The sequence below is a fragment of the Antedon bifida genome, chromosome 6, assembly GCF_963402885.1.
Source record: "Antedon bifida chromosome 6, ecAntBifi1.1, whole genome shotgun sequence".
Lineage (NCBI taxonomy): Eukaryota > Metazoa > Echinodermata > Crinoidea > Comatulida > Antedonidae > Antedon > Antedon bifida.
In genome coordinates, this window is record NC_136231.1 from 22,226,691 (window position 1) to 22,240,427 (window position 13,737).

Consider the following 13,737-nt stretch of genomic DNA (forward strand, 5'->3'; position numbering starts at 1 on the left):
CGCGGGCCTGCTTTCGTGAGTGTTGATCTTCTGATCTTTCTTCCCCTGTAATATTCGCAGGCTTCAAACATCTTTTGGCAAGCCATCCATTTTGGTTTACACACTGCTTTTGCAATTATGTTAGCGATGCTTTATATAACGTCTCAGTATGACTATAGCTAAAGTACATCAATAGCTGAGAATATTCATAATTAACTTGCATCATCAGTAGTCTAGATATTCTTTTTACAATCTTCTATTCTAAACTAAAATAACACAACAACAACATTTAAAAAGAAATATTCATACTTCGATCAATTTATCTTTTAGATCATTTGAATAGCAAACAACTATAGGATCGTTATAATGATTATAGTAAACATTTTGGAAATAGGCCTACGCCGAATGTTTTACAATTGTTTAAGTATTTTATATCAGCCTCTGCTTTTATGGATTTTTTCGAGACCTTTTCCAACTTTCGTATTTTAATTTTGTTATGCTGTCGGAAGTTCGGCAACATTATTCACGATACCAACTTTAAACACTTCGGTCTCAATCAAGGACTTACGAAAGTTGGAAAACCTCTCGAAAAATCCGTAAAAGCAGAGGCTGATATAAACTACTTACAAAATATATTACACAAGTTTAAATTATCTACATTCATCAATATAAGTAATTTATTCATAGTCATAAAAATAGCACTGTGGGTAAAAAAATAGTCATTATAGGCTATTGCAATGTATGCCTACTCTAAGACTGATTATTGTTTCCGGTAAATCTACGAGGTATTCTTCTAATTTGTTTCCTATCTTTTATTCATACACGAATTCAATACACATGGGATACATCTCAGACCATACCATGTAGTACCAAGAAAATAAAAAAAAATAATATATATACAAAATTTAAAACATTGAGGATCGAGTAGTTTCATTTATATCCAACTTGCGAGTTGTATTAGCTAATCAATTAGGTATAGAAAAATAACTGTAACTGGAAGTTTCCAAACAACCCTTGTTTAAATGGTTGATCTATGCCTTCTGTGTGGAATGTAATGCAGCAAATCACAATTAAACAGCTACATGTGTACTATGTTTTTGCTTTAAACTCTGTATTTTTATATAATATATACATAGTCCGTTAGTCCTAGCTTGAAGATGAGAAAATATCAAGTGGATCCCCACTGTCATCAACTGATTTTTTTTCAGGTCTGAAATGAAATAAAGTTATTTTTGTAATTGGAATTGTAATTCATTAGTATATACATATATATAAAGCCATTAAAAGTCTATTAGAGCCACAAGTAGTATTATATTGTAAAGTCCCAACTAGTTTGACAAAAAAAAGTGTGATGTGCCCAAATAAGGTAGTCATATACCCAAATATGGTAGTGATATGACAACATATGGCAGGCAATATATGGGCACATCACATTTTGTTGTCACATAAAGTTTTATAGTGTAGACAGAGCGTAATTGAACGAAATTCCTTTGTAAGGATTACTATTTTCATTTGTACGTTAAATTCATTCATACAACAGATTATTTTACATATTTTTATGTCGGTCGGTTGATCGGTCGGATGGTAAACACTAACTCAAATTTGATCACGCAACTGCAGCCATGTATATGGCCTTGTTATAACTTGTCTTGCTTGTGCTATCCCTTTTTAGTGCTCATTGTACATTGTGTGCAGGATTTTTTAGCCTTTGTCTGCTTTCTGTTCGCCTTTTTATGTAATTTTCATGAACAAATATACCTGACTATATTATTAATAATAGTATAATTAATACTTTGTACGAATTAGCAATTTGTAAAAATGAATTAATAATCGATTTAGCAATATATATACAAACCAATTACGCACTATACTTCGGGCATGGCACAGAACCACCACAATGTTCGAAGAGTTAATTTAGCATGTGTTGAGTTACAATTGTCTAGTATTTGTATTGGTATTGTAATCGAAAGCACAATGTTAATTAAAACTTTTTCTCATACCGTCTCTTTCGAAGTTTGACAATTACTGCGGCCACTATAATAACGACCAACAACGAAAGAAGTGCGAGTCCAATGGCAAGACCGGTCAAGCTCGAAGAATCGTCTGTATCTTTTTGTTTAGTTCTTGATCCGGTTTTTGGTAATTCGTTTCCTACAAACAAACAAAAAGTGTGTTACTATGTTATAATTTCAGTATTAGCCTACCAATACAGTTTTCCAAAACCACTTAATGTAACATCTGTGTCCCGGAACGGGAAGAGAATCCCGGATTTATGAATGTTATTGTTAATAATACACAGCGTATCCCATTACACGTATGTCACCATAGCACCCACCATTTCCAATTCGTGTATACGTGTATGACCGACATTTAATATTTACCTCCAGACGAATTTTCTTGCATTGTAGAAACAGTGTTAACCTCCGTCGTTGTAGATTCTCCTTGAACATTTGTACATTTAACTACAACGTCATAACTGGTTCCTGGTGTAAGTTCAATTATTGTGAACATTTGCATCTGAAGATCTATTGTCTTTTGATTTGGAGAATCATTCGTATTTGATTCCTTGTATCTAACAGTACATTCGTCAATGTCTTTGACGCTGGTCGTTCCAATAGGAGACCACATGACAAGCAAACTTGTAGTTGATAATGGTGTAACAGATGCTCCAATGGAGAATGTTTGTACTGAAGGCTTTGTTGTCGGGGCATTGTATCGATCTAAAGATATAGAGTAAAAAATAAAATAAGAAAGAATTAAAGACAGATATAGGAATAACTAAATCTGTTGTGACGTCGTTTACTCTTTTTGTACGCAATGACGTATTTGCATATTTTCCACCTGTGAGTTGGTTTAAGTAGACGAGGTATTTGTACAGTAGGGGAGTTCCGGGCAGGAGGTTGTGCACGATGAAAATAAAGTGAACGGTACCGAGTAATTAAATGTGTTGATGAAACCTGGACACTGACTGATACCTAACTGCAAAAAAGATGAATACTTTTGAGGTATTGGTGTTGGCGAAGAATGCTACTTGGAGCATGAAAAGAACCAATGCCAGTAGGCTATAATACAAGAAGTAAAAGAGTAATGTTCGGAACAAAATAAACTCAATAACATAATATGATACTTTGGACATAATTGCTATAAGAGATGACACATATCTAGAAATAAAAAACCTTTGAAATCAAAATCGAAGGTGCTAAGAGACAAGGACGTCCAAATCAAGATGGTTTGAAAGAATAAAAAACTTTGATTTTAAAACCTACACATATAATACATTAACTAACTGAAGACCGACCTACTTGGCGATCCATCATTGCATTCACGAGCTACATGACGGGATCGAAGAAATGAATAAATGAATCATTTTAACATTACCACTTGGCAAGTAATTGATTATTAAACCCAACCATTCACATTCGTCAAGTAGACACGATGATCAAACACGTGTCAGGAAGAAACTTGCCCCGAAGTTGACTAGTGGAGAATGAGACAAATGTATACCCAAGTTCATACATCATAACATTTATTTAAAATCTTACCAATTGGTTTTCCATCAACTCGAGCAAATGCCTGTGATACAGCCGGTCCGTAGCCCAGTTTGTTTCTGCACGCTATAGTGACATTGTAGTAAGCTGATTGCCTGAGGTAGCTAATACGTATCTTAGTATATTTCGCTGAAATATATCTGATATCTGGTGCGAATGTGTTTGCGTTTGAATCGATGTACGTCACGTAACATGTCTCTAATGGTAAATTTCCACTTGATCCTGGAATCCATGATATATCTAGACTGTTGTCACTTTGGCTCTCAGTTTGAATGTTGCTCACTGCACCTGGCTTATCTGTGGAAACAAATTGACGTGCTGTAAAGTGATAACCCTATTGCGTATTAGCAAAGTGTATACTGTAATTTTATTCATTTGATGTTTTTTTTAATTTCTAAATGAAGTAAACTAAAACGTCCATCTGGTAAAATTACCCAATAAGGAGGGGAAAGTGGTACAATCACTCTATAAAACATTACAATTATTTTCCCTTGAAACAGTAAACAGTACGGGCTACTAACCTATCACTGTCAACGAAGTTGATTTCTCGCTTGTCTGCTGTCTACTGTTTGAAGCTTGACAGTAATAATTCATACTGTCGTCATCTTCAATTGTATTCAACGTAAGAATACAAGCGTACATCATGTTTCCTCTATAACTAACATCTGAGATTGTGTATTTGCTGTTGCCTGTAATCTTTGTTTTTCCAGTTGATTTTCCTAACGGCGATTTGTACCATGTCACTGTTGGTGCGGGAGCAGCATTTACTAAACATTCAAACGTTTCAGTTGTTGTCCCAGCTTGAGAAATAGCGTTGTTTGTTATTGACTCAATGCTCGCTGATTCTGTTTTAATGCAGAACGTTATATTATAAAAGTGTTTTTAGTATTATATATAGTTATAGATAGCCTTAAAACGTATTAGACGCTCTGTCTATTAGGCTCTGTCTACACTATCAAATTAGTTTTACCAAAAATGTGTGCTGTGCCCAAACATGGTGGTAATATGACGCCATTGTGTCGACATATGGACACATAAAATGTTTTTGTCACATAACGTTTGATAGTATAGGCAGAGCTTAAAGTAAATAAACATAATATACTTACTAGACATTGCTGAAACGAATGATGCATACGACGGTTCACTGGTACCCAATCGATTACTGCAGCTCATTGAAATGTTGTACTCCGATAATGCGTCCACACCATTGAGAATAAACTTGGAATAATCAACTGATATGTGCACCAGATGGGCAGCGAATCCAACTTTTGAGCTATCAACGTATGTCAAGATGCACTCTGTCACTTCCAGATTTCCCGTAAATACCATCGTCCATGATAATTGAATACTGTTTGGTGTAGCTCGTGTAGCGACTAAGTTTGTAGGTGGATCAGGTATTGCTAAAATATTATAAATAATAAATTGAACTACAAAAACCTATGATTTGGCAAAATAATTAAACAAATTATAGTTATGGACTAAATAATGACAATCAATGGTTAAGGTAAGTGTTTATATACGTATAAACCAGCGTCCCAACAAAGCTTCCATTTTTATGCCAACAGTAAGGAGACCATGTTTAATCATTGAAGTTTAGAGTATTGATGGACCAACAGTCAGAAAAACCATTAACAGAACTGACTTTCATCATAATAAAGACGAATAGGCCTACTTATCTCAAACTTTTCGTACGAAAAATATGTAATAGGCCTACATTTTTCTCAGAAAATCAACCACAGTAGTCAAATTTCCAAAAAATTTCTAAAACAGCGATTTGGACATTATTCTTGATAGTGTAGGTTGGTATTGTACTATAACGCATGCAAACCTGTAACTTACTCTCGACAAATATATTGCAATCTTCAGTTCTTTCAATTGGAGTTTGGTTAACAGCATTCTTAGCCTGGCATCTGTACTGACCATTATCCGCCCGGTTAATACCGACGATCCTAAGTCGACTTACAAAGGCATTAGCATCTCGATTGAACTCTGGTGCTTCTACATATATATGTTGGTTATTTCTTATCTCCTTGATTGTTGTACCATCAACAATAAACCATTTGAAGATCGGTGGTGGTCCACCAGAAGCTGAGCATTCCAAAGTGTGATTAACATCAACAGATAATGTTGCAGACTTAGGTGGAATCAAGATTCTAACTTTAGCTGTTGAAATAAATAGTCAGTATCACTTTCACAACCTAGCAAAATCAGTACGGTATAGGCCTAAAAATAAACTTTTTAACACTTTCCTAATCATTATTTACCGACAAGAAATATGTAATTTTGTAATCATCTTTTTGCTGTTCCATCGTACCACGCCGTGAGTGTTAAAGATTCACTATCCAATCGAAATTAAATAATACCATGAGAGCCCCAGTGGTCAAATTGATCTGCATATCAAGTAGAAGGTTCCAAGCTTTTTCTCATTCCCACAAATTTCCTCATCTTTATTGTTTCTAAATTAACTAAGTTTCAGTAAATTACCGAGCGGTTTAGAATGGCTTCTATAAGCTCAGAGTTCTCATTTCTGCTAATAATTCCCTAGAATTACTTCCACGAAAATTCTCGGAATCTCAATAGATGAAAGATATTGGCATGTAACTTTCATATTAAGACCATGTAAAGCTGTTGCTAGAAATGTTGGTGTTATTTTTAAACTTAGAGATTGAATTCCATTCTGCTTTTTTACGTTTATTTTAAATTTATTTATCAAAAATTTTAAAACTTCAGAAATGGTCAAAGGCTCAATTTCTAATGTCAGAAAACTCAAAACTGACCCGTTTTTTTTATTATACTTACATATTTATATTTGTTTATATGAGAAAATAAATTATTGTCAATTATCTACTCCATTTAACTCATCTTTCCGTTTCAGTTTTGTACCTAAAATTTGATTTACCTCGCTGTTCAATATGCAATAATCTTAACACTTAACAATTTACTTACAGTAAGACATAAGAGTAAACGCAGCTTCATCCTTCATGATATGTGTCCTATGCGAATTGTACGTTTGGCAGAAATATTCGCCGTTGTCGAATGTAGATATAGATTGTATTGTAAATGTGCTCCTATACAAGAAGTTTCCAAGGTAAGTAATTGAAGTGATATTGAATTTGCCGTCAATACTTTGCATAGGCTGTCTTTTGCCGTCAAGCCATATAATATCTGGTTGTGGATGGCCATATACTTCGCACACAAACTCTTGTGACGCATGCCAGTCAGTTGTAGCATTCACAGGCCTTGTGGTAATTCTAGCGGCACCTAAAATTAGAAAAAACATCGTTTCAAAATATTATATTTATGATAGGAAAGTCAAGAAACTATTTTATATATTGAAATAACTACAGTTTTTGTTAATGCGCATGCGAATTAATTTTCTCTCAGAATAATGAAACACATTTGAAATAAAGTCGAGTTAAGTTATTATGCGACGGAAACACGATTTTGGAACATTCCAGCGTGTGCATCCCATATTAACCAATTTGAAGATATTATTTTAGATTGTTAATTTGAAATATCGTCTTGTGACTGGACCTTAATTAATGCATCAGGAAAAATTGGGAGATAAAAAATGTAAAAATGCATTTTTTTTTTTGTAAAATCGAGTCTTTCAGATTATGAATCAATTATTCATTGCAATATGTTTAACATTATTGTATCATTACGATTTAGTTTTAAACAAAACAGCAAATAATTTACCAACACCACATGGTCCATCTCCTACAATGATTCCATCGACAGCGGCAGTAAAGTTTGCACCAGTCACTGCTTCCACTGCAATGTAGTATGAACTTCCTGACCGTATTCCGTCAACCGTGCTAGTAACGGGATGCCAGAAATTTCCGTGATTATCTTTACGGGACCAAATTTGTCTTTCGTTATTTTCAGATACGAGAAACGTTGCCATTGATCCGCTAGGCCCACTCATAAAAAAGTGTACAGAAATGCATATAGAATCATTTTTTGGGACAAAATCGGGGCTTCTCACTTTGCTGTATGAGGTTCCGCTGCCAGTTTCACGAATGTAAGTATAGTAATCACCTGAAAAAATAAGAAATTGATTTGGGTGTTTACTTTATAGGGTTATAGTAATTAGGACTCATTTGAGAATATATCGGGAAAATACTTACATTCTTCACCGCCTACACCATTTGATGGTACATTTATAGCTCCTTCTTCTAGCAAACCGCAAGCACGTTGCCAATGTGTTCCTGTTGCATTAATTAAGCTCCATTCACACGAAGATGTTTCAAATTGACAATCTAAAATAGTATCTTCTGTAAAACAAAATCAACCAACATACATAATTCTATAATTGGGTTAGTGATAAAACAATAAAAATAAAATACATTCACAGATTAATCCGGACAATATCCACATTATTATTCTTGTTTTGTTTCCCTGTCATCATTTATATATTCACTTAAGAAAAATTTGCTTAAATACCAGTCTTAACTTAATGAAATGTGAAATGTTATTTTAAACTGTTGTATATAATATTTGTGTTACTTTTTCTGTATTCAATTTATTTCATTTTTACACTTTAGGGGGTCGGAGAGTCACTCGATAGTGTTTTGTTTCAATTTTTGGCAATCCCGTCTACCCCCTAAAGTGCTATGTAATGTGATTTTTATTATTAATAAAAGACGAAATAAATGAAATGATTCTAAATAAATATTAGTACTTTACCAATTGTTGGCTTTCGAATCATTACTTCTCCATCGTCAGATGTATACGTCATTCTATCGACTGCGTATTGCGATGGAAGTAAATATGATACACGAGTATTGATACCGTACGTCATAACCAGAAACTTAGCGGTGGAATCAGAGTGACGTAATGAATAAGACCCTTTACGTACCGAACCTGTTCTACAACACATGCCGTTGCCGAAATAATATTGACTCCAAAAATCAGTACGTGTTATAAATGAATTTGTAGATAGTAGCAAAACTCCTTTATCAAAATAACGACACTCTGCTGTTATAGAAATATAATTGTTGAATGCCGTCGAACTGGTGCCATTAAAGGTAGAAAAGAAAACCTCTCCTGTAAATTGTTGAACAGCGGGAACTATTGCCATAGCTGGATCACCTTTACCCCTTCCTAACTTCCCACTTTTTATGAATTGAGCTACAAGTATAGGCTTGCTTGATGTAATCCATCTTGCTGACAATGTGTCGACAATGTAGTCGGTGTGTTCTCCAGCATGTATCGTTATCTGCTCATCACTGCTGCTATCTAAAAATGTCGTGTTGTCGTAGGCCGCTAAAATACGATACACGTATCCAGGCTGGGTACCTAAAAATGGTGCTAGCGCAAATTCATAACCATAGGAACTCACTGGCGGAATAAATTCGATCAAATGATCGCATGGTGAGCTGGAAGCAGGTACAAAAGCACATGATGTTCCTGCTTGCAACGCTATTGGTTTGTCAGATAAAATATGAGTACCCGTACAGTCACCGAAACTCTGAATTTGTATAGTTTCTTTAAAATCTAGAATTTGTGAAATAACTTCGCCTTTCTTGTACGTTTTTGATTTAAATAATACATCATCACGTAATACCATTATAGTTACGTTTGTTGATGGTCTGACGGCTGTGATGGCAAACTCGGAGTATTCATATGATGGAGCATCAAAGGACATGACATAGTATTCATTTCCAAGTGCATCAACAGGAAGTGCTTGAAAAGCGTCAGTTGTCGTAGAATCTGAGTCAATACCAGCAACGTGTATTTCTTTATTACTTGTTATCTGTACGGCGACGTCGTGAGAGTCGGCAGTTCTAGCAACGAGTGAATTTGGCAAGTCTACATATATACTACTCCTATAGTATATTCTATGTGTGCTGTTGTGGTTTTTAGAAGTAATATAGACTGTTGTATATCCTTCTGCAATTCCAGTAATTAAAACATACGGATCAGAGCTGTGCGTCTGGTGGTTGTCCATGAAAGTAAAAATAAAATTTCTACCAACGCTATCCCTTGATTCATAAACGGTATCTTTGTCTAAGAAAAAAAATAAAATCGACATGCTCGTATTAACGAAGATTAATTGAAACTTTTACACTATAAAAATATCCGATCAGTACAAAATGAATGCATTATTAGTAGGCCGACGTTTTCCTTTTTTCATTTTCTGTTAACGTTAAACTAAAACATTTATGTATTAATATAGTATATGTACCGTCCTCGTGCGAAAGCTTACATAATTTTAATTTTTTCAATAAATTACCGTTTATTATCCTAGCATGTAAATGGTAAAGCTTTGGTGGGCATGACAATGGTAAATCTAGTCATTATCTAGGCCTAACTATATGCAGAAACATGGAGGAAATACGATTCAATACAGCAAACTTTGATTTAAATGTTTATGTCTGTACAACTATCGCCATTCAATGATCGTCTAAATTAATAATTACATAATTTTTACATTTACATGAAATAAATACTTACCTAAAACTGCATATGTTCTAGCCTTACTGGATATGATGATAGTTATAATGAGAAGAACAGCGAAAATACCAAACTTCCCATTTCCGCAGCCAGCATGCGCCATTATTACCCTATGGATAAATTAAAATTAAATACGTTTTTAAAAAATTATTTTTTAAATAGTCATCTGAGTATGTTGGAAGAGAGGGCGATAGGGACAGTGTTACATCTGAAACAAAAGGCTATGAAATATGGAATTTCCAGAGGGCGTCATTAAAGGCTATAAATAAGTGTGACTACGTGTGCAAGTGGCCGTTGTTAGTGATTTTCAAATAAAGTGAAATCCACGTGGCTACGATGGAATAGTCAAATTCATATTTATGACCTTATCTACTAGGTTTTTATAACTATATTTCTAATGAAAGCTTAACTTTTTTCGGAAGTGTATGCCTACATAATAACCTACGTTTACATTTTGATTTTTGGAATAATTTCCAGCGAATTGTTCGTTTAAGATAATTGTGTTTTAATGACATCACCATATACATTGCACATGAACTATAAATAAACATTTGTCGTAGTCTAAACCTTCAGTACTTTGCGTATCAATAGATGTAAAACAGAACATGAGTTTTCAATTCTTGTATAACTTGACTCGAGACAACTCGGTTGAAACCAAGTTCTCGCGGTTAAAACCTGTACTTACCAGTACCACGGTACTAGGCCTATATAGTGCTAGTTGTATTATAATTTAAATTGCGGCTAAATTAATGAAATAATAAAAATTGTTTGGCTACACTCACTTCCTACATTAAATAACAATTGGCCTACAGGAGATTATTTCCTGTTTTTATCCTGTCGAAGATGATCATGTGATCAGGTGACTATGAAACAATACCTTTGTGAACCATAAAAACGCAAACGATTGATAATAGAATGTTGAGACCTCAAATGTTATTTTAAACCATATCGCGGGTTTTTAAATGTCTAAAACAGGAAGCTTTTTAGGCCTACATATTTTTTGTTTTGGCAATGGTCAATTCAAGTACACCTCTGTTATCAACTATTTAGTCATGTGACGACAAACATCTAATAATTACGGCGACATGTTTCCTTCTTTGGCAATTGTACCGATATGCCCCGCTTCCTCATTTTAGTATATTTATATTACTGTAGCAAAAAACATTCAATAAAATACAACTTGATAGCAAGGTAACAAGTTTTTATACCTACAGCTCGTTTAAGTAGTCAAATCTTTAGATTTACTCTATAGTTCGTACCGTAACTAATCCCTACCCCTTAAAAAGAATCATTGACACGATATAAAAAAAGAGAAAAAAAAACTACCAGAATATTACACATTGTGTAAGTAACAGTAACTAACTAAATGAAATTGGGAGGTTCTAGCATGCAATATCAGAGGTAATTTTTAATTTGTTTGAAAATGCATGTTCAATATTTAGCAGTGGTTTTTAGTAAACCACCAACACGCATATTCTGGACCTAAATCAATACAAGGCTATATATATGGCTGCATTCGCGTGCTTAAGTTAGTGTTTACCGACCAATCGATCGACCAACCGACCGACATAGTGAGCTGTAGAGTCGCGTTGCACGCGACTAATAAGTAGTATAATATAGTGATGGTTATTTTTATGATTTCGGAGTATAAATGAGAAGGGATCGAGTTACTTCCATCTCTACCCCAGTCCGTAACGCCTTATTAAGACGGCGACGGATCCCAAAAGTAATGCAACCCACATATGTCTAAGGCCTAGTTGTAGGTCTACAGTAAACTTAGTTTCTATACCGTCGAAATACAAATACTGACATTCTATTTTACTTGTCTATAGAGTCTACATCGAAAGAGCTCAGGAAATGATACAAACATAAACAAAATAAAATTACGAGGTTGTATTAAAGTTTTAGTTTAAAGACTTTTGTTCAATGAAAAATAAACCCAAGTGGTACTGGACCTTAACCTCGCTTCCTATTGTATCTAGGGTATTACTATCATAATTGATATACCGTTTGTGAAATTAAAAATCATCCTGTATTTTATGTTTAGATCTGATAGACTATGATTGGCATATTAACATAATCTTACTCTTCTTTGAAGGTTAAAATAAATGATATGCCTTAAATCAACCCATTTTAACTAGGTTTTCTAATAAAATTATATTCATTTTTGGTATTTTCGACTATCGATAGCCTTCAAAATTCTGAGGTAAATAAAGACTTTATTGCTTTATATATTCGCATGTTGTTCATTATAATTCCAACACAATTTATGAATCATGTGTTATTTTGGAAACTCGTACCTGTAAGTTAAAACTATACTCAAAATATGTTTGGTGTAAAATATTTTAAAATAAAACATATGATAATGATAACCATAAGACAATTATATATGTTATAACGATGCTTGGAAACAAAAAGATTAACGATGCAGTAGCCTAGGCATATCTTCTGGGTGTTAACTTTTGCTTTTTAAACTTCTTTTGTAAGTGTAGTATAGAAAAATATAAGAAAATTAAGGAAGAAAGGAGGTAATATGGAATATAAAGTGACTTTACAACATTTAAAAATGTAATGATAACAAATTGTAATGATAAAAAACAATAGATATTTTTTGTTATTTTTTAGAATTAAAAAAGATAATAAAAACAAATTTATCGAATGACATGTAAGGCCTGACATAGGAACAAAATTACCTATCTATGTAAAGAAGTGTTAATAATTATAACACTTTATAGGAAAGTAATTATACTAACTAAACTTATCTAACAAATTGCGTTGCTAATGTGGTGTGCTCAATGATGTTCAAAATAAAACAGTACTGTATAACAATTAATATATATATATATATACCACGAATAGTAAAAGTTAGATACTCACGATATGCGTGACACAGTGGCAGTTGTTTTGGTGAATGCACTCCGGTTTATATAACCTACTGAAGTATTCTACCAAGGGAAGCGATGTTGTGTATCCTGAGATGATATACTTTCCTGTTACAGGAAACCGTTGGCCATATGCTACAGCTTGATACAATGTTATAAGACAATACAATCTACAGCACCTCGTTACCAATATACAAAGATGATAGATTACAAATAATGGCACATTAAAAACAATTCTTGTTTGATTTCCAATCAATATAATTATTATCCATTCTTTGTTAAACTATAAAACATAGGCTCTTATGGCGTTGAAGATGTAAAAGAAGCATTCACTAAAATGTATAAAAAATTCTTTTCCAAAACTCCAACCAATAAAGCTTTACAACCTCTTTAAAATTAACGTAAGCAGTTTAATTTTTAACAACTTAAATGTGTTGGTATGAGTTCTCATGTTTGAACTTTGAAAGACTTACAGTAAGGTGATCTGGAAGGTGTCAGTCGGTACGCGATAGTGTGTAACAGACAGTACCGCAATACCACGAAAGGACATCAATAAATGTATTACAATTTTTTAGTCGAGATTATTTTGTAAATAGAACCCATGATATTCGTAATTTTGTTCAGTACATTTGCCAAAGAAAAAAAGGGAAATTTTGTTGTAGGATAGAGGGCATGAAATCAGTCAGTTAAAATTCTTATAGTATGGTCAATAGATTGACCTCAATCCGTGGTGAAAGAGTACAGTTATAACAATTACAAAAACAAATTGTGTAGTTATATTTTGGAGTTAATAAGTTATTCATTTCTAAAAAATATTTAATAAATGCAAAGTTTAAAGTGTTGCCATTTGGAATATACATCACTATACA

At 33.6% G+C, this 13,737-nt stretch overlaps 1 protein-coding gene across 2 annotated transcripts; it reads right to left on the reverse strand.

Annotated features, from left to right (window-relative positions):
* Positions 1-1,093: 1,093 nt before the first annotated feature.
* Positions 1,094-12,965, reverse strand: LOC144844332 (uncharacterized). 2 transcript variants are annotated; one of them, XM_078701189.1, is made up of 13 exons: positions 12,864-12,965; positions 9,987-10,096; positions 8,217-9,539; positions 7,658-7,804; positions 7,227-7,568; positions 6,474-6,788; positions 5,367-5,690; positions 4,634-4,927; positions 4,049-4,372; positions 3,522-3,824; positions 2,361-2,699; positions 1,980-2,130; positions 1,094-1,189 (listed from the first exon to the last, which is right to left on the reverse strand). In XM_078701189.1, exons 2-13 carry the CDS (start codon positions 10,087-10,089, stop codon positions 1,126-1,128), a joined length of 4,029 nt encoding a protein of 1,342 aa, XP_078557315.1. In that variant the 5' UTR covers positions 10,090-10,096; positions 12,864-12,965; the 3' UTR covers positions 1,094-1,125. The 2 variants fall into 2 exon arrangements, with proteins under 2 accessions (XP_078557315.1, XP_078557316.1); XM_078701190.1 differs by lacking the exon at positions 12,864-12,965 and having other exon boundaries at positions 9,987-10,121.
* Positions 12,966-13,737: the final 772 nt, after the last annotated feature.

Bases quoted from the DNA above. Each gene is read 5' to 3' on its own strand.
- LOC144844332 (XM_078701189.1), bottom strand. From the start codon at position 10,089: ATGGCGCATGCTGGCTGCGGAAATGGGAAGTTTGGTATTTTCGCTGTT. The intron at 5,691-6,473 runs GTAAGTAAATTG...TTATTTCAACAG, and splicing joins GTTTACTCTTATGTCTTACT to CTAAAGTTAGAATCTTGATT. The intron at 4,373-4,633 runs GTAAGTATATTA...GCATTAAAACAG, and splicing joins ATTCGTTTCAGCAATGTCTA to AATCAGCGAGCATTGAGTCA.